The sequence below is a fragment of the Hirundo rustica genome, chromosome 7 (genome assembly GCF_015227805.2).
Source record: "Hirundo rustica isolate bHirRus1 chromosome 7, bHirRus1.pri.v3, whole genome shotgun sequence".
Lineage (NCBI taxonomy): Eukaryota > Metazoa > Chordata > Aves > Passeriformes > Hirundinidae > Hirundo > Hirundo rustica.
Window position 1 is genome coordinate 231,295 of NC_053456.1, and position 27,760 is coordinate 259,054.

The following is a 27,760-nucleotide window of genomic DNA, read 5'->3' on the forward strand; positions in this document are numbered from 1 at the left end:
AGATTTTAATGGGTCATTGTTTCATCTTACCTGGAGACTTTTTGTTTCCTCTTGCCTGCATCAGATAGGACTGACGTGGCAGCAGGGGCGAGGACGGCAGTGACATTGAGACTCCTTTGGCCAAGTTTGCTCTGTAAGTGTCCTGGGAGCCTGGCTGCTCGCCAGTGGGGAAATCTGCATTGTGGCCAGATGTTCCTGTAACCTGCGAGGCATTTTCTGAGCAACAGTCACCTGCTTAAAATAAAATTTTGTCATCTATTAGGTGATGTGCCAAAATAAACAGCCTAGAGTTGCACTGAAATATAAGTATTTAACACAAGAAAACATTTGCCAGCAACAATTGAATGTGACTCGCCCTACTGTGCCACCTCCACAACAGAATCCAGATAACCACTGGGAAAATGTAAATACACTAGTAAACAACATTTTAATTTAATGTAATAAAGAGAGAAAGGGGGAAGAAAAATCTCTGACTTTCAACAGTCAGCACTTTTCAGATTTCATCCTTAGGGTTAACATGAAGTTTCCTATGAAGATAAAAGTATTTTTCAAACTAAAAAGGTGTTTTAGCATCACTGTACTAGCACGAAAGTCAGGACCACCTGAAATAATGCTTACTGAACTAGTTAAAGGAGGGCTAGGTTACCCCTCACATGTAATGAAAAGGTGGATTACTAATAGGTACACTCAGAGATAAGCAGCCTAAGATTTGTTTTCCCACTTTCAGTGCTAATAAAGAGGATAAGGATTTTCTTTCTCTGTTCTTTTGAAAATTAAACTTCTACAACAGCCGATTTAACACAGATTTAACATTGGAAATATTATTTCTTATTTTTCAATACAGAATACATGAGTTTGCTTCAAAAGGTGTTGAAAACACAGTAGAATCGCAATACAGCTATATATAACTAGAAAATACTAGAATTCCTGTTAACAGCTTTTTACTAAATACATACCCAGGTTATGGGCTGGAATTTGAAAGCGTTCAAGGTGGACTGCTGAGGGGTGGGGGGTGCAAAAGGGTTGACACATCCACCTGCAATTCCTTCACTTCTATTTTCCTTTTTATGACGGCACAACCTGTGTAATTCATTGCCTTCTTAGTAGACTTTTGAATTTTGAATTAATTTCTCCTTCTCTATTGTACATGAAACATTACAACGTGAAAGTGAGCTCGATGGAGCTAAATAACTCTAATCAGTAAGTTTAGAGTATTTGATCATGACAGTAACAGGAAAGATATTTTACAGTCAATATACAGAGACACTACTGCACCTTTTTTTGTTCCAGCAATATTCTGGTTTTTCTTTTTCCTGATGCTGTGGTGAACAGGCTTCCATGACTCAGCTTCTGAGAACAGTATGACTTAAAAGGCAAAAATCTAAGATGTGTACCACAGAAATTCCCCTTTTCAATCACTTAATTTCCTAACTTTACAATAAGCCTTTGCACATTACCACTCACATCCCCATGTTGTTCAGACAGAACAGCTCCCTGAAGCAAAACTCCAGATCACACACCTTACGAAAAGCCAATTGTACTGGCTTCAGCATTAAGGGTGTTATATCCTCAGTGATGGTGAATTCATTTGAACAGTGCTGTGTTCTGCTGAAGCAGGAAAACCCCTGTGTTAAGCATAAAACAGTTATGACACTATGGAATATCATACAGCCATTAGACAGATTATCATTCCAAGAAAGAATGAACAGCACCCTACTCCTACAGGCCCTTTCTAACAAGCCGTAAACTCAAGGTAACAGAACAACCCACAGCTGGGAGCTCAGAAACCACGCACAGCAGGAAGAGCAGGGAACCACCAGAGCACGTACATCACAGTTCCCGGAATGCTGCCCAGCCACAGGCACAGAGCAGCTCTTCCCCAGAACTCCCTGACGGCCCAAGAGCAGCTCCAGTGGAAGGCTGGCACAGCCTGCCCCTCACTGCACAGGCTGAGGCTGCCTTGGCTCAGCAGGCAGGGACAGGGGCACAGCACAGGGCCGGCTCCAAGGCTCCCTTGGCTCAGCAGGCATGAGGCTGGCTCCAAGGCTCCCTTGGCCCAGCAGGCACAGGGCACACGGCTGGCTCCAAGGCTCCCTTGGCCCAGCACGCACAAGGCTGGCTCCAAGGCTCCCTTGGCCCAGCAGGCACAGGGTACACAGCTGGCTCCAAGGCTCCCTTGGCTCAGCGGGCACAGGGCACACGGCTGGTTCCAAGGCTCCCTTGGCTCAGCGGGCACAGGGCTGGCTCCAAGGCTCCCTTGGCTCAGCAGGCACAAGGCTGGCTCCAAGTCTCCCTTGGCTCAGCGGGCACAGGGCACACAGCTGGCTCCAAGGCTCCCCTGGCTCAGCGGGCACGCAGACGGCACACAGGCGGCTCTCTGCCCGCGGCAGGCTGCCAGGGCTCTCGTGGGGACACTGCAGTGTCCCTGCCTTAGTGAGGGGCTCCTGGTCCCTTGGTGCAGAGCCCAGCCTGTGGCACCTCGGACGGAGCCACAGACGCACGGTCCTGTGCTGCACCACCAGGAACCTCCTCTGTGCCTGCCTCCATTTTAATTACATGTGGGACAATGAGGGCTGCCGAGGTCTTCAAATGCTTACATCATCCTTTACTAGGTCTCTAAATCTATCCTGTAGATTTTATTAATTCTAATCCTGTACTTCACATTTTGTGTAAACTGGACTGATGACCAATCTCCACATTTCATCCAAATAATACGAAAACTGCCGTAACGTACCTGGCTCTACATGTGACAAGACAAACCCAAAATTACCAAGCTTGTGGGATCCACCCAGTAATAGATTATGCTTCCCACACAGCAATTCAACATTAGGGAAACAATACTAGAAAAATGCATGAGACATACCTGTCAAAATACAATTTGTAACAATGTCCAGATACTAGCACATGCCACACAGACACAAAACCCCAAAATTACTTGTTACTAACTTAAACGTTAGTAATTTGAAATATTTTAGCTACCAAAACAATAATTTAAAATTACATGACATTGCCTCATATCTACCAGAGTATAAGACAGGCTGTGTCAGTTCTGGAGTGGAAGGAAGATGACCTCTCACAAGTTTCTCAATGTAAAACACATCAGGAATGGTCCTGTGAAACCCCACTTTTGTTTTTTTAAAACCAAATCCCACTGTAGCTAAGGATGCAACTAAACTGCATAATCTGATTTACAAACTACTTTTTTCTCCCTTTAGATACAAAAAGATACTAGGATGGCTGACTACAGTAGTGATTTTGTAGAGCTTAATATTCTAAAAGAGAATTCTACCTTTAAGATTAAACTAATCCTATTGAACAGGGAGCCATAACTAAAATGGAAACCTTCACACCTGTCTATATCAGTATCAAGCATAATAAAATGCATCTAAGTCTTCATTCAATATAAGTTGCTTAGAAACCAGAAGAATGCCACGTACATTACCAAAATATATGTAAACTGAGTTTGACGCAGATGTGGGAATTCAGATCCTCTGTTAACATGAAGGAATAGGACCACTACCTTTACAACAGTGAGAGCTAAAACAATGAACATGCAGCCTTTCCTTGATTCTGGATATTGAGAGCAACCACAGAGAAATCTTATGTTTGAATTCCTTCAACAGGGAATTCCCTCATCCCTTCTGGGATAGCCTCTTTTGTCTTTCTCTTCTACTAAAGCAAAACAAGACTTTCAACCCACTTAAGAAAAATATCTGATCCAAAACCATGCTACAAGAGAAGAAATCTTATGTTCTGTAGTTCTGCTTTAGATGCTTTAAAAACAAAAAGAAGTGCAGGATGCTGCTGCTGGCCAAGGCTCCCTGTGAGCCCTCGGAGTGAAGGACACCACCACATCCAATGCTCATTGGTAATGTGATTGCACATTACCACTGACAGTCTTAACAAAGTTCAGTCTGCCTCACAGGATGCATTTCACCCTAACAAATATTAAGAAAAATGTGACCTTAAAGAAAAGTTCAGAAGGAAACTCCATGTGGGAAAAAGAAAACACCTGTAAGAACAAGGAAAACCATCCAAACTGGAAAGCCCCTTCCAGAACAAGGCATCTCTATGTCTAAGCAGTAAGAAACCGTTTAAGGATTACCACATCCAGTGTGTTTGATATTCTTTCACTAGAACTGACAGGCAAGTGTACAGAACTCTGCAACACAGTTTAGAGACTGAGTGTAAGGTGCTTCATTTTAATGGTAAAACACTAAGCACTGACCTTGAAGGGCTGTGTCTTTCAAAACTGAAATGCTTATACCTATGTGTGTGCTTGTGCACACAGCCAGCCCAGCTTCAGGAGACGGCAATCCAGGAGGCTTGGGGAGCCCAGTGTCCCAGTCTGTCCAGTCAGGACAAGGCAATCTAGTTACCAACACTTGACCAGGAGCTGCAGAACCACTTCTGCCAAAGTGGAGCCATCCATAGCCAGCCTTCTGGGACAGGACACAGGCTGCTGGCATGGAAAATGCACGCATGAGGGGAGAACAACATTTATTTCTTTTGCTCTTGAGACTCTGGGAAGACCAGAAAACGAGAGAAACTAGCATGGAATGGGAAGAAAAATGCACTAAAGTAAAGGAAGCAGTGAAGTGCACTGAACAAGAAACAACGCAGGCAAAATTAGAATAAATGGTTTAAATGGCCAACCTTTGCCAACTCTGCTCGTACTCAACAATATTTGCTCACTTTCTGGCATTTATTTCTGCACCCTGGATTACTTTATCAGCACACAAAATATTAATGTTCTCCTGTAGCTCTTAGAAAAAACAATCAATTTTTAAAGAAAACAGTGAAAAATAGAGGTTATTCAGACCACTGATGTAATTTGCCTATGTGTTTAAAGGGCAAGATTTTTTTTGAGGGAAGGTGTTTATATATACATGGGATACATCACTGGAATTATCTTCTGAAAAGACATTTACCACATTAAATACCCAGAGCTCAGCAAAAAAGCTTAAGCTCTTAAATAACTGACAAGAGCAGCTGAAAGTGGGGAAAGCAACAGAAGATAATAAAAAACAGCTCCATATTTTAAGCATGAAACAATGCTTCTTCTGTTGCAAGATATTTTTAGAGTAACAACAAAAAGTCAAACTGAAACATAAAAGTATTCTATTCCGAGTTCTATGTTCCAGACAGTGAATGTATACCTTATGCACCACAAATGCCCTTTACTCTTAAAATTCAAAGCCTAGTGTCACACAGCATTTTGACAGAAAAAGCCAATTGAATTAGCATATTTAGATTTAAAAAGGCAAGCTTATTTTATTTAAAAGCCTTCCAGTTTTCCAGAATGGCACCTGAAGCCTTGATGCTCTCAGCTGGCTTCAGACTATAATATTAGTCAGAAATGCTGAATGAGATACAATGCAAGATAGGGGTGTTAAAACCTGCATTTGGCTGACCACAGACAGCTGAGAATCAAACCTTTACTGTTAAAGGCAAGTAAATCTGAAAACACTCAGTTTTAAAATAGAGATTAAATAGTGAGTCTGGGTCTTAAGAAAAACTTAGGCTTTTCTGCACAGCAGCTTCACTTTTCTTTTGACAGTAGCAATTTAGTTGCCACTACCAAAAAAAACCCCAAGAAATAAATAATAAAAAACCCATACAAACAAAACCCTCAAACAAACGAACAAACAAACAAACAGAAAACCCACCAAGAAAACACAAACAAAAAACTACAAAACCCATTGACAATGAATTTCAGCATATTTGTGTTTATCATTCCAAGTACTGCCCCAGTGCTGCACATCAGGCTTTTAACAGGAGCCTTGGCTGAAAGGAAAGGGAGAAAGTAAAACAGGGATGCGGGAACATCATACAGCTCATGCCTTTGAAAGCAATTTCACTTATGAAAAAGAATTTCTTAATTGCATCTGATGATGTGAATAAAAGAGAGGAAATTCTGAATTCACAGATTTCATCCAACTTGTTCAGTATACAACATTCCTAAATCCCAAGGCAGACAAACAAAAGTGACTAACGATACGCCAATCTACGATGGCAGATAATGCAGAAATAAAGCCTCCATTCCATACAAACATTTAAAAGTCTGTACACTCATATTTAAGTCAAAGATACTTACATGAAGATACCTGAATACAACAAGGAGGAAACTAAAGTGAATACAAACTGAGTCTCAGAGGGTATTGTAAACATTTAAGTCTGAACTACCAGATCTGAATCAAACAGGACACAAAAAATATTTATTAATAGGGACCCTTTTTGCAGACCACATTAAAAAAACCCCAAACTAATATGCAGGCAATCACTGAAAATCTGATGCATACAAATCCACAGGTACATCAACAACTTTTATTTCAGAAATCAAAACCACCTATCTTGTTTCTCCAGATTCTCTGCCTTTAAAGCCCTATGTTGCTACATTCCAAACATTATCTTTTTGTTGAGCTAATAATCTGTCCCTTATTATTTGACCACTTCTTTTAATATCTAACAAGCCTTGAAGCTGGAAAACCTAAAAGTCCCAACTACTTACCACACTGAATTTCTACCGACATTGATGAAGTTTCCAGGCATACCATGTACTACATTTAATGTTCAACTTCTGATGCGATTTAGTGCAGGAAGAACACTGCAAACTAAGCACAATGCAGCCATTATTCGTGTTCCTTCAGGCCTGTTATTGGGTCAACAGAACGACAATGCTCATGCTACTACAAAGCCATCCGAAATAACTGAGTATGTTCTGTAGAAACTTCATATACAGGATTTTATTTTCTTTTTAAGCTAAAATACATTACATGTATTTCATACTGAATGAGCTTTTGCTTAGTAAGTTTAAAAAAAAAAAAAAAAAAGGCAGATTCTCAAATGCAGGCAAGTTGCTGACTTTGGGACAGTTAAAGAAAACAAATGTGATTATATACAGGAAAGCAGCTGGCGGTACAGAAACCCAAGAGAAAATACTAACAAAAATTTATCTCTGAAGCATTTTTAAGCATTTAAGAATGAGCAGCTCTGTAGAATTTCTGAACCAAACATAATCAAGAAGGGGTTTTTTGTTTATATTCTGAAGCTTTTAATGTATATTCTTTATACTATCACCTCAGCATAGGCACAGACAGGACTTACAGGTAACCTGGTAGAACTTAAACAGTCTTCTGGCTCTGATTGTTTGAACTGTGTCGCTAACACACAAAATCTCTAAGCTGTATTAAAATAAAAACAGCCAGCTCCTTTCAGCTGAGGCCAGAGGCAGAAGATCTCCTTGTGGTTACAGAGGTCAAGTTAAAAAACTCAAGGAAAAGAACTGGACAACAAGTAAACCTCAACTACGAGAACACAGGAGAGGGAGCAGAAGCACACAATTCTACGGCAGGTAGAAAGAAACACAGGGCAGAAATAGACAAAGAGCTGAGATCACCTTAAATCTGGAAAATAAAGTCCAATAACAAAGCAAAGCAAAAGACAGAGCAAGGAAAGAGAACGTGCACCCTCAGCAGAGGTCACAAGGCAAGACAGCTCTGCCAAGTCCCACTGGAGAGACACCTTCCCAGGAACTTCTAGAGGACTTGGAAACTTTGGAACAGTTTAAAGTGGTAATATTTATTTGATGACAATAAGCCAACAAAGAGGAGAAAGTACCACTTTTTAGTTTGTTTCTGAGACTGACTAAAACCCTTGAGAAATAAGGGGAAACTGTGGGAGGAACTGCTGTGCATTTCCAGCTAAATGTAAGTGAGACATGTAAACACATCGATTACTTTCCAGGACACAAAACTTAATCTTCCTGCCTGGTTTCAAACATTCCCCAAAGAGTTTTCTGTTACTTTAAGGTTACAGGTGCAGACTGTGGGGTTTTTTCCCCCCCAGATTTTGTCCTTTACCAAGTATGTACATCACTAATGTGAGGAAGGAAAAGAGAAAAGAAAAATCAACTTTCAGATAGTTATCTATGTTGTATGGAAATAACTATGTATGAAGAGCTGTAAAGACAGGTTTCTTCAAGCTGCAGAAAATCAAAAAGAATCTGGATGCTGAAAAAGTTGCATGTCTGGGTAAAAAAATTGATTTGTTGGAAATTTTGTTCATTTGGCACACCTGTTTACCTAAGTAGGATACCAACCACCTTGTGTTCAAATCCACATTTAGAAATAACCTCCTTCAGTCATGTTTGCAAAAGCTGTTCTACATATAACTTGCTGCCAACACAGCTCTTTACACCCATGTTCATGTACGTTTGCCCAAATTGATAATTTCATATGTGCATGTTTAAACACACTAATTTTGCTTCACTTAGATTTTATCTAATTCTACAACAGCCGTCTACCGTACCTATCAGTGTCTCCCAGCCGCATCTAAATAAACACATTTTAAGAAAACTATTGTAGAAGAATTTCTACTGAGGCAACTGCAGAGTCTGAGCCCAACTACGTATCTCCAATAACTGCTTTTGATGTTGCTTGAGGCATCATTTTTCCAAAAGTGATATTCCCACGTGACAGCCTTCCACCTAATCAAGACAGAAGTTATTTCTACAAAAAACTCTACTACTCTTCAGCAGAGCACTTCAGTGTCTCTCTCAAACCATCAATACTAGTTCTTGCAACCCTCTTTTTCAAGATAACCCTGAATTTAAGAATCTATTAAAACCTGCAATCAACATTCCCAGCAGCTAGATTTCAAAAATGTTATGCACAGTTTCAGGTCTTAAGCCCTTATGTCAGGGCAAATGAGAACTTCTAATATTAAAATGCACATAAGCTACTGCTTTAAAAAAGTACTAATTTCTTTTTGTCCTTTAACCTTTTCAATATTACAGCTGTGCCTGCCTTCAATCCAGAAAAAACCACCACCACTCCTACTCGCACTAGTCCCACAAGCCTACCAGCTGTAAAACTCATAAAATAGAGTTAACACACAAACAGGAAGTTCTATTCTGTCAAACAGGAATCATCCCAGTTGGATCTAAATTACGCAGACTTCCAGGCGCTCCTTTCATGCAACCCATGGGACAACTGGGGTTACTTCAGTTTAAGAAAAAGCTGTTGCAGTTTAGCCTAAACCCCTTCCAATTTGACTCCACATGTGGTCAAGGCGCAGCTGCAACTCATCACCCTGGTGTCCCTCCTACATCGGCTGGGCTGCCCACTATGACCCATGGAGATTTTACTGCCTTCTAGCTCCTCAGCATCACTCCTAAACCATGAATATACTGAAAAAAGACCATGCAGTCTTCCCAGTTGTGTTCAGGGTGGCCCTATTGAGATGTGCTGTCTCCTTCCTCCCACAATCGGAAGCTCCGAAAAACCTGGAAACTTTTTCAAATCTTCATAAGCAAAAAATCAAGCCCCTGTGCCCACAGAGCTGAGAGAAGCATCTAAATTTACTACTGCATTCCTCTCTCCAACAGCAGTTTGAAGAATGGCCATGCCACGTTAACAGTCCTATCTCTCCAGTCAGCTCCCATCGCTGGGGTGCATTTCTACTCTCTTCAGAGCACAGGAAATGTAAAGCTGTTGTTGCTATTCCATATCCGAAGGGCCATGAATTGGGAAAACAACAATCAAAAAAATGCTTCAGTTTCTCCCTGTTTTCAGTTTAAAGACCAGGGAGATGAGCGAGCAAAAAGAAGCTCTACAAAGAGCAATGTTCTTTCCCTTGCTTCACATCTTTTCTAGAAGTGGAAAAACGACTTAGAGCTGAAAATACTGGAATGTCCCTTGGAACAACAGAGAAAGCTAATAAGATGGACATAACTTTAAAGAAAGTCCTGGTGTAACACAGAACAGAATAAAATGCACATATCTCTCTTCAAACTTTTCACATCATCTTAAAAAAAAAAAAAAAAAAAGCCAAAATCTCTGAAATACAATGTATAAATTATTTACTTTCTTTTAAAAACTGCTCCTGAACTCCTCCTTGCTCTAGCTCTCACCAGCCAGACATTATTAACCAATTTTTCCCAATACTTGGTTTCCATAACATCTAAGTAATACATGAAACTCTAGAGCTCTGCTTAAACAACAAAAAACCCCCAAATGAATAAACAAACCCACCAAACCAAAAATTAAACCAAAAAACTTTCCATGCTTTAACTCTTCCCTTGCTGCTCAGAAATACAGCAGCATTTTATTTGCAAAATATTTTCAAAACAGAGAAAAATCTTCTTTTGCACACTTTAATACAGACAGATGTCATGAGATCCTAAAATAAAAAGCCATGCTTTCTGACCTACAGGAAAAAGGTTTTTCGAAGCTTCAGATTTTAATCAAAGCCTGGTCAGAGCTCCATTCTAAACAGCCCAATTTTCCTTTTAAGCCAAAACCAACTTCCATCTAGTATTTTAACGAAAAATGTACCAGTGAAAGCCTCACCACAGGAATCTTTAGCCTACTCTGTATAAACAAACCCAGCTGGTAACTTCAAGTCAGCAGCACACAAAAAATTAACAGGATGCCTTTCGTCTTGTTCTGTGATCATTTCCGTGCATCTCTGATCTAGTGTCAATGCTTTTTTCTAGTCAGCATAGCTCCTACCATTCAGTCATTTAGAAAGCAACTGTGCCAGAGTGCAAACTTCACAAGACCACAGAAATTTCTTGAAGAACAACACATTACCTGCCAGATGAACTCAGAACTTTTTTTGCAAAACAGTCCCCTTGTAGGGCTCAGTGTAACAGCATAGTTTTAAAAGCTGCAATATGCATATAACTTGCTTTCCAAGAACACAGGACTGTCTTGTTTTAAAGGTTCCACCAAACAAGGATATGGCAGCTTTATTATGCTCTGTTCTTTTTACATTTAAGAAACATTTGGATTTATTTGTATTTTACTGTGGAATTAAGAAGTTCACATTGCCAAAGAGCGTAAATTTACTCTTATGGATAATTTAGGATCAAACTCATCAGAAAATCAGCAATGTTAGTCTAAATTAATAGTCTGAAGTTAAAAATGTAACTCTGAAAAACAGGTAACTTTCACTCAGGTCCATGAGCTTTCCACTGCAGCAAAGAATTCAGCATGCCAGGCACAGAGCAGGCAGGTTCATACCAGTCACCAACACCTACCATCTACAGCTACTGCTCCTCCTCAACAAGCATTGCTGGGCCTTCTCTGCCCTTGAAAACGGCAATGAGAGCTCTTAGTTACCCTTCGTCCTGGAAGGTAATGCAGGTAAATAGTGGCCTACTAAATTTGTGGTTAATAGTAAGATTTACTATAATTTACTTACTATTTAAGTAAGATTTGTTGATAATGATTACTTTTACCTTCAAAAAAATCTCTGTAGTTAAAGCAAAAGCTAGGACATAATAGAAACCTGATAACCAGCTTAATAACTTTTCACTAATTCAGTATCTTTTTTTTGGAAGACATACGTAATAAAAATTCTACTGCCCGTAATACATAACCAGCATTGAGCTTTTTAATAATGTAACAAATATGCAATTTAAAGTGCATTTCTGTAGCTGAAGGCTCTGCAGGCCTGGCCCTGGGCCATGTAGGAGCTGGCAGCACAGCCCACACAGCTTGCTCTCAGTATTTCCAGGGCAACAACCATGACCAACTGCTCTCAGCCGTCCTGCCCACTGGTGATGCAGCAATAAGTGCACTGGAGCTGCCCTGCAGGCAGGTGAGGACCTGCAGCTCCTGCTCCCCTGGCAGCAGCCGGGCAGGGAGCTGCCCCCAGGATGGGCAGTGCTCCAGCACAGCACGGACAGTTCTGGCTTTGCCATGCTCAGCTCATCTGGGGTATAAAACATGGCAATAACAGTCATACCTGGGTCTTTCTTGGTCCCTTTGCCACCCTCTCGGCTCTTTTTTAGAACGGCCTTTAACATTTTAAATGGTGCTCCTAGAGAATAACAGAGAGAAACAAAAATAAACACAGTGTCCATTCACACAAGTCGAAACAAAAAACAGGATGAAAACAAATAAAACACTGAGGTAATTACAAGAAGCTTTTTGGTAGTCACATTTATTTCTTACAGCATCACTTGGTTAAGCAAAGAGATGCACAAGGAATGCTTCAATACTTGAACTAAGCAACTAAGAGTTTGCGGTCTTCTGGTACAGAAAAATAATGCAGCATTCTCTACATTCCACCATCAAATGCAGTTACAGGGCTAAACCTGAGTAAGTTCCTGTAAGACACTCCAGAAAAAAATAAACTACTGGAGTTCAGCAGCCCGACTGGCAGCAATGGGAGCAGCCTGGTGCCACCTGGGAATGCCAACTGCAAGCCTGTACAGCAGGGATAAGGGCAGGACATGGTACCACACACAGCACACAGGGGAACTGAGGAACAAACTCCTCCAACCTCACAATGCTTTTTGCCTGCCACATGGCATCCTTAACAGTCAACCTCAAGTGAGCACCAGCTGCAGACTTTGGAGCAGTATGAAGTACAAGAAAAATAAATTTAGCCTGATAAACGTGAAAGACAGTTCATTCACATAAGAAACTTCAGTTACAAAGCAAGTAAAACAGAATGAAAGGAATTATGAAGAGGACTTTTTTCTTAAAGAGCTTTCTGGGAGCATGTGCGAATTGTAATTTCATTTGTCTTCTCTATTGAAAAATTTAAAGGTATGTCGTTTTAGAAAACTTGCAGTTTTGGAATATGCAACAAGTGGGGAAAAAGTAATCTGATATACTGTCTTATGTAACAGACTACCATGAACCCCACATGAAATCAACACGAAAAACAAAAGTCTTTCATCCAAGAACTATGAATTCCTCAGAAAGTTCTCTTCAATTGACAAAATAAAGCAGAGGAAGAGAAATCGGTACAACAGAATCCTTCAGCTCCTATGAATAACCTGAAGCACACACAGCTAACCAGAAGACTGGAAGGTTCCCAGCCTGGCTCGTACTCCACACGCAGCTCTCCAACAGCTTGGCATAGGTGCCAGCCAGGCACACCAAGGGCTGGTGCCAGGGCAGGCAGGGACAGCACAGGGAGCTGTGCTCAGGGCGTCACAGCACAGACACCTGCCCTGCGTGTGCCATGGCCAGGAGGTTCCGCAACACCTTCAGCTGCTTCCTAAAGGATGGAAACTCATCAGCCCTCTCCAATTCCAGCATCAAGAAAATCGAAAAAGCTCACAAACATACCCGAAAACTAGATCATCTAACCGAAAAATGAAATGTCCTAAAAGGAAGCAACTTATGATTACTCACTGGATAAAAAGCAAAATAAATTTATCAAAATAAGCATAAAAAAACCATCTGCCATGTTAGAAAGCCTGCATTCTGCAATGGCAGGACCTGATGCTGTTAATGAATTTCAGAAGCTAAGAAGAGTATTTTACATACATAGCTAGACTAGAGCAGCGGGGGGGGGGGGGGGGGAGGAAAAATCACGTTAAATTTAAATTTCTTATTGCGCAAATATGACAGAAAGAATTTTCTATTAACCAGAACAGACAGGTTTGATATAGAACTGAAACTCTACAGTACATGTCATTCCTATTCTTAGAATATAGAAAACGATTAATGAGAGACCAAATAAAAGGAATCAAGGACAATTCCATCCTAGATTTTCACTTCGTGGAATTGAGGCCAATTTCCCTACTGTGCAAAGAGTTCTTCAAGGATCTATTCCAACGCAGAACAGAACTGGAATGTAAGATGGTTGCTTATTCAGACCACATTCAGTGTAGATATGAAAAGTGCCAACTACCTGGAAATAAAGTCCACTTCCTTCCTTTTCCTCTATAAAATGAAATGCCCTAAAAAATAAAAGATCAGCACTTCCAAAGCAACTCACCTTTTGTTATGTGAGTTACGCACAGAGACAGAGCTAACTCGAAGGGCTGCAACATCAAAGCAACAGTAGTGCTTTTTGTTTGCAAGCTGAAAGGTATAAAAAATAAACTGTTTTCTGAAGTAGTGCTAAAACCACCACCTTGGTTCCAGTACATCATTTGCATTTCAGAGCGTGCAGGTGAACGCTGGGGGAATGAACCAACTACTACAGCTCAGAAATACTACAGACAATGTTACTTAAAAAATAAAAAAAAAACAAACCCAAAAGATATAACAAAGTTATTTGCACCTTCTGTGATACTTATTGACATACATCCAAAAGCATTTCAGGTGAAATTTCTTCATAGCCATCATTCACACCTCAGGAACACTAATTAAGGTGAACAGCAATAGTGTGCATTTATAATTTCTCATCCCTTGAACCAGGCACAAGATGTTAGATCTTGTTTTGTTTTAAAGATAACTGCATTAACAGGATATTTTCCAGTAATGCTGGCCCATTGTCTAAGTACACTACACCTTTTCTCTGCTCACAGCTAAGCTGAAGTAGAATAATTCCCCAACTCAGACTTCAGGAACCCTTTCAGCTACTGCAATCACTTCACTTTGGTAAACAACTCCAGTTTACATTTCCTTAATTCTAATTTTTAAATTCTGCCATGAAACAATTTGTTTGTTGTTTGTTTTTTTAAAGATTTAAAAACTATCATTCTCATTTTAAAATGGGAATTAGATGTGGATTTGTTATCCCAGAGTGCTAATAGTAACATCCCAACAGAACTCTTCTGCTTGTTCAATTGTCCGCTGCTGACAAAGGTGGAGTCGCAGTGCACACCAAGAGCATTTTCTAAGAAATGCTGTCCTCCCACCAGCTCCACTGTTTGTCTTTAGATGCAGAAGACATTCCATACATGCTTCCTGCTCAGAGCATGAATGGAAAGGGCAGATAGTCCTTTGATTCAAAAATTCATAATGGTCAGCTTCTTTAAGAACAACTCCAAAACACTGTCAGCTTTATAAAACACAAATCTTAGGTCATTGAAAGAGGCTGGAGCACAGGCATATGCAACAGTCCATTTCTCAACCTTTGTAAGTTAAGTACTTCATTACCTGAGGAATCTCCTTTGAAAAGCAGAGAGGGAAAATTCTCTCCACACTTTCACTCAGCCTGCAAGTCTCTCCTTAAAACACAGCAACTTCCCTGCATGGGAATGTTTTCCATGTAAAGCTACTAGTGAAGACACGAACATCAGGAACAAGATGATTCACAGCTCTTGTTCCACCTGCCTCACCTTTCGGAGGGGGTTATTTTCAGAGATCTACCCACAGGAGTTCCTCACTACTGCAGAGGTCAAATAAACTAATCCCACACAGGGCAGGTAAGCAACTGAGCTAATGCCCATGAACTCCAGATATTTACACTCCTTACATTACTACCCACAGCTGTGTTCAAGCTTCCATATTTAGATCCTGAAAACCAGTTAGCATTTATTTGCAAAGAAATAGAGGAGAACATCTTAGTCTACTGTCTGCAAAGAAGTACTTAAGGATTTGCCACCTTTCAGAGTGAGATTTATTAAACACACAGTTCAAATAATCTGTATTTTTAAAGTGTATTTTGCATTTTTGAATCCAAAGATTCAAACATTTGAATCCCCAAGTCCTAAGCTTAGAAAGAAAACTTCATTTAGTCAGAACTGCTTTCACTGCCTACAAACACATTCAGAGTGTCATTCTATGTGTCACAGAAAAGTTCCAACATTGCCCTTTTCTAGCAAATTCAAAGTCCTTTACCTGAACTGCAGATTTTTAACAAGAGGAATATACAGCAAAAAACAATACTTCAAGGAGCAAGGTATTACTGATACAACAAATTAAGACAGTAAGTAAAAAAATCATTTAAAATTACTACATTTTGGGCCATCAATATCTAGTATTTTGTAATAAACAGAGGACATATCCCCAGATACAAGACTACAAATTAGTGAACGAACAGACATTTGAAGAGGCTAGTGTTTTTACCTTTGTTTAAAGATATAACTTCCAGTGAGATATATTTGTGCTATGATGATTCAAATGCATGAATGAAAATGATAAAGCATACACTGGAGAGAGATCAGTCCCTGACCCTTTGTCCCTATAGCCAAGTAGAAAGTGGCATATATAATGTTTCCAATAGACTATATTTAGCCAGACCCACCAAAGTTAAATAGCTATTATTGGAATATTTTTATACAATAACCTAAGCAATTATAGTCTTTACCCTTTGCAGATATTTCTCATGCAGAAAGATCCATACAGGTACAAAACAGTTAAAATACAGATACAAAACTTACAAGCTGTCATACATTTGCCATATTTGCTCTTCACTCAATCATCTAATCGTTATGAAACTTACCTATGAGATACTCCACATTTTATCCCTCTCGTCTGACCCAGTGAAAGCTATGCAGCAGTTTAAAAGAAAATTGCAAAAGCACAGCAAGGTTTCCAGTTTGCTGTTCACTTCTGAAGTGGAATTATGCCCTGAAGCACTATTAAAATACAATAAGAGGTGAAAGATGAGGAAGCGTGAGAAAAACCTCATTATCATGTTAGCTGTTAGAATGTGCCTTTGCAGTAGCTTTTTTCCCACCAGTCTGGATCTAGATTTCATTTCCCAGATGCCACAGATGTAACTATTCTGCCCTGCAATCACCCAGTTTTCTGCTATGGTACTCTTTTACCAATTACTGATTATTTTTGCCATTGTCCCTGAGGGCTGCCAACACAGGGGAAAAGCTGGTCACTTCACTTGACTGCAGTCCAAAACTCTTGGGCAGGTGCCAGCCACTGCAAAACTGACTCTTTATCACCATTTCAGAGATTACTGCTCCCCTTTACCTGTTACTACCCTGAAGCACTGAGGAAACTGATCTTCGCTGAAGCAGATGGAGAGCACTCACAAGCCAGAACTCTTCACTTCAAAGGTCGTAAGCCCCAGTTTGAACCAACCCGCAGGATGCAGCATCATGCAGATGGAGAATCACAAGCGGAAGCACCTGTCCGGCTACCCTGGGAAAGAATAGCAGCAGCTGTCAACACAACCTGAAAATCTTACCTGTTCACAGCTTTTCCTTGTATGAAAAATATCTGATCATGGCAGGGGTGTTTTAGACTTTTCTCTCCCATTCTGCTAAGACTCTCCAGAGCAAATGCCAAGACCACAGACCTTTTTCTACAGAGTATTCCCTTTCTTCAGTTACAACTTACAAACCAAAATGAAAACTAACTAATCCCAACAAAACTTCAAACTGGGTCAGTATTATGTCCAGAACTCAAAAGAGGTGACATTTTTCATCATCACAGCTACTTTGCAGGCTTTCAATTAATCCAGTATGCATGAGATTTTTATTTTTTTAAAGAAACATCACACTAATACAGACAGCCGTTATTTCCTTGGATGATAATATAAGATGGTGCTCATAAAACTCAAAGCTTTTTTCTATTTTAGTTCCTTATCATATCTAGTTCCAAATCTCCTATATTTTTCATCCTTCTTTTCAGGTATTTTCAGGATTTTATTCTCTGATTTTTCATGGAATTTCCTCCTGTTTTACTAATAGTTTTCTCCTAACACTACAGATCTCTATTTCAACACAGACCAGAACACACACCTGTATTTGGTTCTCCCCTACATCAGCTACCCTTAGAAATTTTGGGACACTACGTTTTCTATAAACCCTAATCATAAAATACCTGATCTTGAAATGTCTGCAAATCACAGCCATTCACAGCCACTTTTTCTAGAAATCCAATACAGAGTTCTATCCAAAATCTGTACATAAACAACACGTTGCTTACTTCCTGCTTCACAGGCAGAGATGAACTTAATTATTACTAAGTAAACACTTCTGAAGGTTTTAATGTGGCTTTTAAAATATACTACTCTGATGTTTTCTTCCTCAGGAAAACTATCGTTGCCTGTAATTACTAGAGGTAAAGTGGTATGTGTGCAACAACAGCTTGAGAGACCCAGCGTGACAGAAAGGGAACATTAGGACTTCTTTCATTAGGGCAGACTCACAGAATGGCTGAGGTTGGAAAGGACCTCTGGAGGTCATCTGGTCTAGCCCCCTGCTCAGAGGAAGTCACACAAGAAAATCTAGGAAACATCTACCAAAAATACAAACCAAAATTATTTCCTTCAGAGAACGTAACTGTCTAAATGGATCCCTCTGCTGGTTTTGGATTAGACAGTTAATAACAGTTAATATAACGTGACAGTACCCCCTATAACCCTTCTCCTCCTAAAAATAATAAAAGAAGAGCAACTGCTAAGTGACCCTAAAATGAGGGAATGAGCAAGAACACAAGGAACGCAAAAAAGCTCAAACATACTGGACAGTCCCGGACACATTGGCACAATTCCACAACTACACACACATACACAAAGAAAGGTACATATCTTTATGGACAAAATAAATTAGCAAACTTTGGAATTAAACATTAACATTTTTGAGGATGCCTAAAGAGCAGACATTTAAATCACATAATCTAGAAAGGATGTTGGGAATCGATATATATACTGCCTCTTCAACCTCAGAGCATCTGAGAACATATGCAGCAGCTTGCAGGAAGGGGAACACTCTTATTTCCATTTCACCCAGGAGGAGCAAAGCCCAGTTTTCGCAAGGTCACACTGGCAGATCCTTTACGAGATGGCCAGTGGGGTCAGCCCTGTGCTCCTGCTGCATCGTGCCAGATGCGGTTCATCATCTCTGTGCTTACAGGGGAGATGACGTGGGAGAAAAGAAGGATCTCACAGCAGGTACAGAAGGAAGGAAAGCCACTCCCCTGAAGCACAACAAACTGTTAAATTAGCTTGGCTATTTCCTGAAATCTCACTCATCAGAATGAGGCAACACAAAAATATTACTCTCCCTGCTTTCCACCTCAGATCCTGGGATGCTGCCTTTTTCTGTCTCTCGTGAAATGTAAACCTTCCATTTTCAACTACCCGCTTGTGTTATTTTACAGCCCAGACTCAGGCATTCTTCAGTAGTGTAAACTACAAAGAAACACTCTAACATCCATTTTTCTCCCAACTCCCTTTCCCTTTAAGCACTTTTCAATGTAATGTACAATGCAGTGGCATTGAGAGACCTCATTACAGCATTAATATCAGCTGTTTGCACGTTCCTGACAGGCAACACCTGCCCCAATGGGATCATGCCCAGGGCCTCCCCGAGCTCCAGCCTGGCACGTGAGGGCTCTCTACACACAGACCCCAAACAGGAACTAGACACATGCTTTAGGTATAACTCCTTGTCAGCCACTGCAGAGCTCAAATTAAGGACGGGAACATGGAATACCCAGAACATCCCAGAGTTCACTCAAGAAAAATTAAAGGCTTGTCTATACAAGGGGAAAAGTGCTTCACATTCACACCCTCTCCCATCCTGCTTCAACTCTCTGGGGTTGACAAGATCCTACATGCTCTCACCAAAAATATGAAATACCCGGCAAGCCTGTATTTATTAAATTTTACAGTTGTCCTGTTGTTTTCAGTAATTAAACAGCCAAGCACCACTAAAGCTTCTAACTCAGATGCCAGAAAGCATTCCTTCCACAGGCAAGTGCCCAAAATAAGTGAATTTAAATACTTGCAACCAGAATTTAACTGCTAGTGGAAAACAAACTTTTATATTAAAAAAAAAAAAGAAAAAAGAAAGTAATTATTCATTAAAATCTTAAGTCTGTATAAATCTTTACAAGTTTGCCAAGACAGTATATACTGCCTCCCCTTAACCTGCTCCTGGGATGCCTGCACATCACATGAGTTGAGCTCACTGATATATGAAGAGAAGAGCTGCAACACCAACAAGAACACAGCTCAAAATCCTGCCAACAGAAGAAAAACTGCAAAGAATCAAAATTCAGTTTTTCTCCTGGGGAAGACTGAGAATTGAAGAAAGGAGGGTCAAGCAAGGCTCACTGAGAAGAAAAGCTCCTGTTTTTCCTATTAGCAGAGATGATGAAAACAGGTAGAAAATAAACTTGAGGGACAGTGTGAGATTCCTCAGAGGCCAGTGAGGCAGATGCCTGGGATGCACAAAAGGAGCCTTCTCAAGAAGTTCAGATCCCCAGTGAGATCCAAGGCATTTCTGGTGGCACACACTGCACACAGGGTCCAAGAGCCTTGGGGGAACCTTCTGCACGGGCATGGGAGGGGCAAAAAGAGGAAAAAGTCCTCTCTGACAAACCATTCAGCATATTCCTCCAGTGCAGACTTTTACAGAGCTTTGAACTCCAGCAGAACAAAGTAATTTAATGTCACTTCTGTTCTCTTTTCCTTGTCTTTCAAGGGAAAAAGTGCAACATTTTTGGTTGGGGAAAAACCTAATATTAATTAGGTCTTTTATCCCTTAGACTTTCAAACTATGCCCAGTACCTCAACATGAATGTAAAACACTTTAGAAGTTGCTGCCATCAATCACTGGGTGACTTACTGCACACTCACAAAAAATATCTGGTGACATACCACAGTGACACAAAAAATGGCTTAGACAAAGAATAAATAAACAAAAACAGCTCTTTTTTCCAAGAGTTTTGAACATACCAGTACCATTGAATTCTGAAACTGCACAACAGATTAGTATATGATGCTAGAAGGCACAATGTTCCTATATTCCATTCTACCTTTGCCAAGTATAATTTACCTGAGAGTAAAGCAAAGTTTTCCCCTTATGTCTTGTCACATTGTCTCCTAACTTGTCAAAGTAATTCTTGCATGAATACAAAAATTCTGTATCAGCAGTTGGGAAGTGCTGAAAATTTTACCTTACCGTACCTACACTCTGTGGTAGCAATAGTCCTCTTCAAACTTTCAATTGCTGGAAATTTTTCTAGAAAAATCCAGGAACTCATTCCTTACTAACAACAACAAAAAAATCCCTTTGCAACCTCAATGGTATTTAGCCCAGTGTTAAACAGACCTTGAAACATATCAACTAAACAATCAACTGAACTCAAAGGCATTTCTGGTATAAAACACAAAACCAGTCTCCCTCTAAAACTCACACTAAGAATATTTTGTGTTTTGTCATTCTTGTTCAAAAGCAACAACAAAAAAACCCCAGCAACAAAAAACTCGACACAACACAGAAAAAGAATCAAACCCAACCCACATATTGAAGTCTCTACCAACTTCCACCTCATTTAAATTTCAAAAAGCAAAGGTCATAATGTGCTTCTATTTCCTCTTACTTGGATATTGTTCAAACACTTAATTGTTAAAGTATGGTCAGAAGTATAGATCCTAAGGAAGAGACATCTGCTAAGACAGAAATGGATTAGTTTAATTGTAAATGACTGAAGAGAGAAAAGCACAATCTTTATACTACACAAATTCTAGTATTTTTCCAGATAAAACAAAGCTAAAGCAGATAAAATCTGAACAGCAATTAAACACCTCTGCTGTTTTAAGAGTGATAGCTTTAGATTTAACTTAAAACTACCAGCTTTTGACAAGTAAAGAAATACTTAATTCTTAATGTAGTGAAGGTCCACCAGAACCTAAGATAACATTTAAAAATGTAAAACCATTGTGACCTACCCAAAGGTCCCCAAGCATGACTCCATTGTGGAGCTGCAGAGTTCACATTTTCACGCAAACACACACATCAAAAACCTCCTGTCAGGGCGTTTCCTGTGCGCTAACAAGTTCCAGCTTCTCTCCTTCTGGAGCTAAATTTAACCAAGACTAAGATCAAGTAAAAAAAAAAAAAAAAAAAAAAAAAAAAAAAAATCCAAAAACCCGCAAACAATAAACCAAATAAACTCCACTAACAAACGGAAACAAGACAAAAACCCAACCTACCTACACCATATACACAACTTCAGTGTAGTGCAGCAAACATTTCACAGAACCCTTTGGTCTTAAAGTGGTTAATGATCAAATGCATGAAATATGCAGCGAACAAGCAGCAGCCCCTCACTCTCTCATCCTACGCACTTCTGGAAACGCACTTTAAGGGTTCCGAGGCACAGGTGACAGCAGCTCCCACTGTTCAGTAGGTGTTATCTGACAGCTGGTGATCTCCACAGGGAAGGCAGAGGTTCCATCACAGCCAAAGGTGCCTGGCCATGGGAAGCACAGCAATCACCACAGCCCCCATCAAGCAAAAAAGGCTCCTTACAAAGTCTTCAGGCTTTGCTGCAAACATGCTAATTATTGAATACTTTAACTGCAGATTTGTCTGAGTTAGATAGAGGCATATGCAGGTAGAAGAGTAAGAAACAACTGAGGGACACGGAGTTTCGGCACTCAGGCTCCTGCCTGCAGCCACTGTCCCACGTGCTGTGTGCCTATGGCTTGTCCTGAGCCACCCTCAGGGTCACCCCTGGGCCCAAACAGCTGGGACACCTCTGTGCCAGGCAGGAGACACGCCACGTCACCTGGCACATCCCCTGCATGGGGATTTCTGGACAGAACAGGGCCACCAGGCATCTTTTCTTAAAAATAAAAAGGTGATAAATTCCACTAACACTGGGATCACTATTCAGGGGGAAATTCTGCCACAGAGCAAAATGAAACTGCAAACAATTCTACTGTAGGCTGTGGCATTTTTTTTCTCTTTTAACACTACCCTGTATTATAGAAACCTAAAACATGGAGGAAATCTGAATTTAATGATAATTCACAAGTTCTAATTTGCATCACAATGAATTGAGGACAGCTGATAAAAAATTCTCAGATATTCAAAATACAGAGCTGTAACTTTATATATATTTTATATATTGTCTATATGTATTATGTAGTTACAATATTTAGGACCACTAGAACTCTAAGATGCATGTAGTTTTCCAGTTTCATACACACGTAGATACAGCTGAATTCCCGAATGCACAAGAACTAGATGACTTCAAGACCAGCTGCATTCCCAAAATTATTTTGGCCATTTAGACTGCAAAAGTGCCTGAGAAGTGGTTGACGGAGTGCCTCACCAAGTCAGTCACCTCACAAACACTGTAAACCATACCCTCTGCACCTGTTGACACAGTATTTACAGAAAAACGTCAGACAGGTAGAATTCAGCATGCATTCCACCAACGTCAACAGCATCAACACTGTAAAGGCAGCTCTTGATCTGACCACAGACATTTACATTTCTGTAAAGGCTGTGGCAGAACTTGCTGCTGCCATGACCGAACATCTTCTGTGGCCCAGCAAGAACCCCAGGCTGATGTGTTACACCACCCATGAGGCTGAGAACAAACCATTCTTTGCCAGCACCCAAGGACTTGTCCTATGGGACAAGACCCCAACGAGACACCTCACTTCTGCCAAGCTGGCTGATCCGTTCACTCCAAAAGAAGTGGAATTTCTGCTTTCAAACCCTCATTAAAAATTAGTATTCCAGATCGAGAGGAGAAAATATGCAAAATACTAAATTGGTGATACTACCTCAGGAAACAAAGCCCATATCCCAGCAATGCTCCCAATCATGCAGTGGAGAAGTAACTCTCACAAGCACAGCTGCCTGGGCCTTTGTTCCCACACTCTAATGAACATCCCTCAGGCACAGCAGTATCTCCGTACTTTACACAAGGAGGCCAAGCACTGAAGCTAAGATATTCTGGTATATTCTAGTAACAAAGTACCCTTAGAGATTAAGTCTATGGCTTAGCAGGCTTCCTCTTGGTGAGGGGGAGAGCAAAAACAAAATTCTGGAAACACAGCAAGAGAAACAGGACTTTTAGAAGTGAAAGTAATTCCATGAACATGAACAAGAATGCATATACTTCAAGAAGCAGGAGTGGCAATGATGGATGAAAAAAGCCTACCCAGCGATGCATCACCTACATAGCACAGAAATCTGAAATCACTATGCTGGATAAACCTCTGAAGGTTTATGAAGCTGAAAGACAGGGAGGTAGAGCAAGAAGACATTTTAGCTATGAAAGGAGACCAAAAGCACTCTGACTGAAGCACAGAGTGAAAGAAAACCTGCGCTCTAGTTCACTCTCCTACACCCCAGTGAGCAGAAGATGGACACCACAGGAGACTCCAACATGTCTGTGGAGAGCCCAAACACAGCATAGAGATCATCCCCTGAGCTCTAGAGTTTTATACTTAGATAAATAATCTAGTCAATTAAGCACGCTGAAATAGCTTTACAGAACTTCTCAAGTACAATGAATACTGAAGGATTAATTCAGTCATGCTAAACAATGAATTTTAAAAGGAAAGGATAGTAGGAGACAGCAGAGCAAACAGACATATTAATGTTAGACCACACAATGGATATTCTGCATTAATGAACAACTGATCCCTTTATTTACTTCCCTTCAGGATAAGATCAGAGAGGTTAAGACCCCACAAAAACAAACTTATTAAAAAAAAAAAAAAAAAAAAAGGCACTTATAAAACAAAAGTTAAACACAAAACCAAATGCAGAGAGGATCACGTAATGTTTCAGAGGTTGCTTCTGGGGTTTCTTCAGACTGGTGTTACACTATGCCTTCAATATTCAGAAGTCCATTTTTTTAACAGTTGTGCTTCCTACACACAAACATTTTGTTAAGAAATAAAACCCTACACATTTGTTAGCCCATACACTGAGGTTTTGGGGTTTTTTTTTCCATTGCCACAGCTTTGTGATAAAAAAAAACCTCTCCAACTTCCACATCAAGTCCTGGGAGCTGAAAGCAACCAAAAGACATGAACTAACCCAGTTTTCTCAGATTTTCCCACATACAAAACAAATCTGACCTTTCTCTATTTTTCTGGAGAACATGAAGATCTAGCTCCTGATAGGGCTTGAAATACCACTTTTTAGTCAAAACAGCATGTCTACAGATAAACCTTAATTTTAAAATCACAGATATAAATTGCAATTTACAGATATTTATGGATGTCATTACAAATAACTAACAGATCAGGCTGAAGTTCTTCTATGCACGAGAGTTTGAAAGCTTGCTAAATAATCTTTCACCTTCAAAGAAACATTTAATTTTGATGAGAGGAAGAAGATCAACTAAAGAAAAACAAACACCTCTGCTAAGAAGGCTCATCTGCCTTCCAACATATAATTCAGATCACAAAGTTGCCATGGCATTGACTTCAGGACTGTGGTCATACACACAAAATGTCTTTTTCCTACAGACTCTTATGGGAAGCTGAGCAACTTTGGCCATGAACCAAATATGTTTTGGCTCTAAAGCAGATATAATTCATCACCATTTGGACATTCCAATGGTTAGCTACGCTGAGAAAGCAAGGCAACCAGCACTTCAGAGCATCCACATAAATAAAGCTCTGAATACACTACCCGATCAGTGGCAGAAAAAACCAGTACTTGTGTTTACCTTGGCCACTGGCATTATTTAATAGCATATTACCATTTTTCACTTAAACAGCAGATCAGAACAAATGGGAAAGGTTAATTTTTGGCCACTGTATATTAAACAATGGTGCGAGGAAATTTTCTAGGATCTAAGGTATTGCACTTATTTGCCTTATTCCCTGGTATTTTCAGTTTTTAAGTATCAGGCTATTTTTAAGCAACAGCTATCAAAAACACGAGGTAACATAGGACTTCCACATATACTGAATAATTCTGCAAAACTCTGAAGTAGGCTGGATGAGTAAAACATTTAAAATACTCCAGACCAGTGAACAAACCTCTTGCCAACTGTTTTTACACCCAGCAGTCACAGAAGCCCAAAGTAAACCTCCCACATCCTCAGCTGTTGGCTTTCCAAATGGTGCAGCAGCACTGGCTTCGTCAGCAAGCGCCATGCGAGGCAGAGCAGGCAAGTGCCACTGCCACCCTGCCCCGCGGGCTGCAGAGCAGGGACCACGGGCAGGGACACACTCTGCATCACACCCAAGAGGATCTAAACCTCCTTCTATGCCTCGGGGCTCACTCTCACAGAATGATGTCTCCAGGCACATTCTAGCTCTGAAAACAGTAACTCAGGACCCAGTCCCCTATCCAACAAGTACACATTATGAGGCTATGGCAAACAAGTACTTAGAAATCAGAAAGCTTTAGAAAGTCTGCTTTAAAATACACTGTTACTATACACTATCAGTAACTCACATATTAAAAACTAATCAAGTTATCGTTTTATCATTTTATGCTTGAGATCCCAGCAGGAATACTGATGACCTCTAGGGCAGGCCCTTCTGTTCTAGCCGTCAAAACCAGGTCGCTGCCCACAGACCCGCACGTGTGGCGCACCCATCCCCGCCTCTGCCCGCGCCCGGCCGAACCCGCACCCCGGCTCTGCCCAGCCCGGGCGCCTCTTCCCAGCGGCTCTTCCTCGCCTTCTACCACCATAACCGAACACCACCAAGAAAACAAGTTTTCCAGAAAGCAGCACTGTTTTTTTCTTTCCTCCCAAATCTTTACTCTTAAAGGCACGAAGACCGTCCCAGTCACCAAAACGTGACAGTGCGGGCCGGGGAGGCGGAAATCCCGGCCGGGCCCCGCCCGGGTAGCGCCTCCCCCGGACCGGACCGGTCCCGGCCCCCCCGGGACGCTCCCGAGCCATGGGGCACCCCCGCTGGCCCCGGGCCGCGCCCCTCCGCACCCGGGCCCCGGCCCCGGCCCGTGCCTGCCCGACATGCCCGCACACGCTCCCCCGTCAGAAAGTTTTACCGGCGGCTCCGCGCCCGCCGACCCCGCGCAGCCCCCGGCCCGGCCGGGCGCGGGGCGGAGGAGGGAAGGAGAGGAAGAGGCAGGGAGGTCTCACCCAGCGGCGGGCCCAGCCCCTCGCCTCGGGCTCCGCGCGCGGCCCAGCCCGGGCTGCTCCGGGCTCCTCCGGGCTGGGCAGGCGCGTCGGCGGGATGAGCTCACGGGAGGGGCGGCAGCAGCGCCCGCCCCCCGCGGGACGGGCTGGGGCGGAGCGGGGCCGGGCTGCGGCGCTGAGGGAGACAGCGCCCGCTCGGTGCCCCGCGGTCCCGTTCTGCAAACACCGACGGCGGAGCCCCGCAGAGCCGTGCCCGGGCTCGCCTCACCGTCCGTGCCCTCTGCCCGCCTGAGCTCCGCTCCTGAGAGCCCACAGGCGCAGCTCGGGGCTGGGGGCTCCTTCCCCCAGACCCGCACGGGAGGCCATCCACTTCCACCAAGGCAGCCTTCCATCAGGAACACGAAAGTAATCGCATCGGAGCTTATAAAAGCTGCACAAGGCAAAAGATGAGTGGAACATAAATGCTATACATATTATAAATACTATAAATAATAACGACAAATCTGGAACAGATTGCCCAGAGACGTTGTGGAGTCTCCCTCCACAGGTGGTTATATTCAAGAACCGTCTGGACACAATCCTGTGCCATGTGCTCTGGGATGACCCTGCTTGAGCAGGGAGATGGCACCAGATAACCCACTGTGGTTGCTTTCAAACTGACCCATTCTGTGATTCTGGGAAAATCTTAGACTGATCCGAGTTACTTTCTGAACTGGACCACGCAAGGCATTTCAGCCAGCCAGATTAGAAGGTGTAGGAAGAAGGAGTGTGGCCCTACCCACAACACAAAAAAACCTGCATCCTGGAAAGCAGCACCTTGGAAAGGGTTTGGGGCTGCCATGGCAAAGCCACACGACAACAATGCTGCTGCTCCAAAAGAAGCCAGTGTGTTCTTTACCTGTACAAACGAGTGATCAGTAAGCACATGTAGATATGGCATTATCTCTGAATACAGCAGTGAACACTGTTCCCAGTCTATCCATCCATATTTTCCAAGATACTGAAGAATAAGAGACTGCAGAAGAAATCCACAAAACTGATCTGAAGGCTGAAGATGATGCCAGGCAGCAAGAGTGTTAAACTATTTAGCTCCTCACAAAGACAGCTCAGATGGCAGCTTATGAGAAAAAGCCCAAGGTATTGGTAATTTTACTGTGGGGCACCAAAGAGCATTATCTCTGGCTGGGAATGTCACATGTAGATAGATAACTGTGCAACATCAATGGGGTTAGCACTGAAGTGCCCGGTGATTTTAAGCATTAATTATGTTAAGT

The 27,760-nt window shown here is 41.5% G+C and overlaps 1 protein-coding gene across 11 annotated transcripts in view; it reads right to left on the reverse strand.

Moving 5' to 3' along the window:
- TANC1 (tetratricopeptide repeat, ankyrin repeat and coiled-coil containing 1) overlaps positions 1 to 26,573 on the reverse strand; it is a 60,143-nt gene extending 33,570 nt beyond the window's left edge. For 2 of the 11 annotated variants that reach the window (XM_040068979.1, XM_040068971.1), the window contains exons 1-4: positions 26,490 to 26,573; positions 16,629 to 16,799; positions 11,755 to 11,829; positions 31 to 234 (exon numbers count right to left, since the gene is read on the reverse strand). In XM_040068979.1, the coding sequence (XP_039924913.1) occupies positions 31 to 234; positions 11,755 to 11,815 (265 nt within the window). In that variant the 5' untranslated portion in view covers positions 11,816 to 11,829; positions 16,629 to 16,799; positions 26,490 to 26,573. Of the gene's footprint in view, positions 1 to 30; positions 235 to 1,520; positions 1,604 to 11,044; positions 11,096 to 11,754; positions 11,888 to 16,143; positions 16,186 to 16,628; positions 16,800 to 26,489 lie in introns of those variants that run through there. The other 9 variants (XM_040068972.1, XM_040068975.1, XM_040068976.1 and 6 more) reach the window with 9 other exon arrangements.
- Positions 26,574 to 27,760: the final 1,187 nt, after the last annotated feature.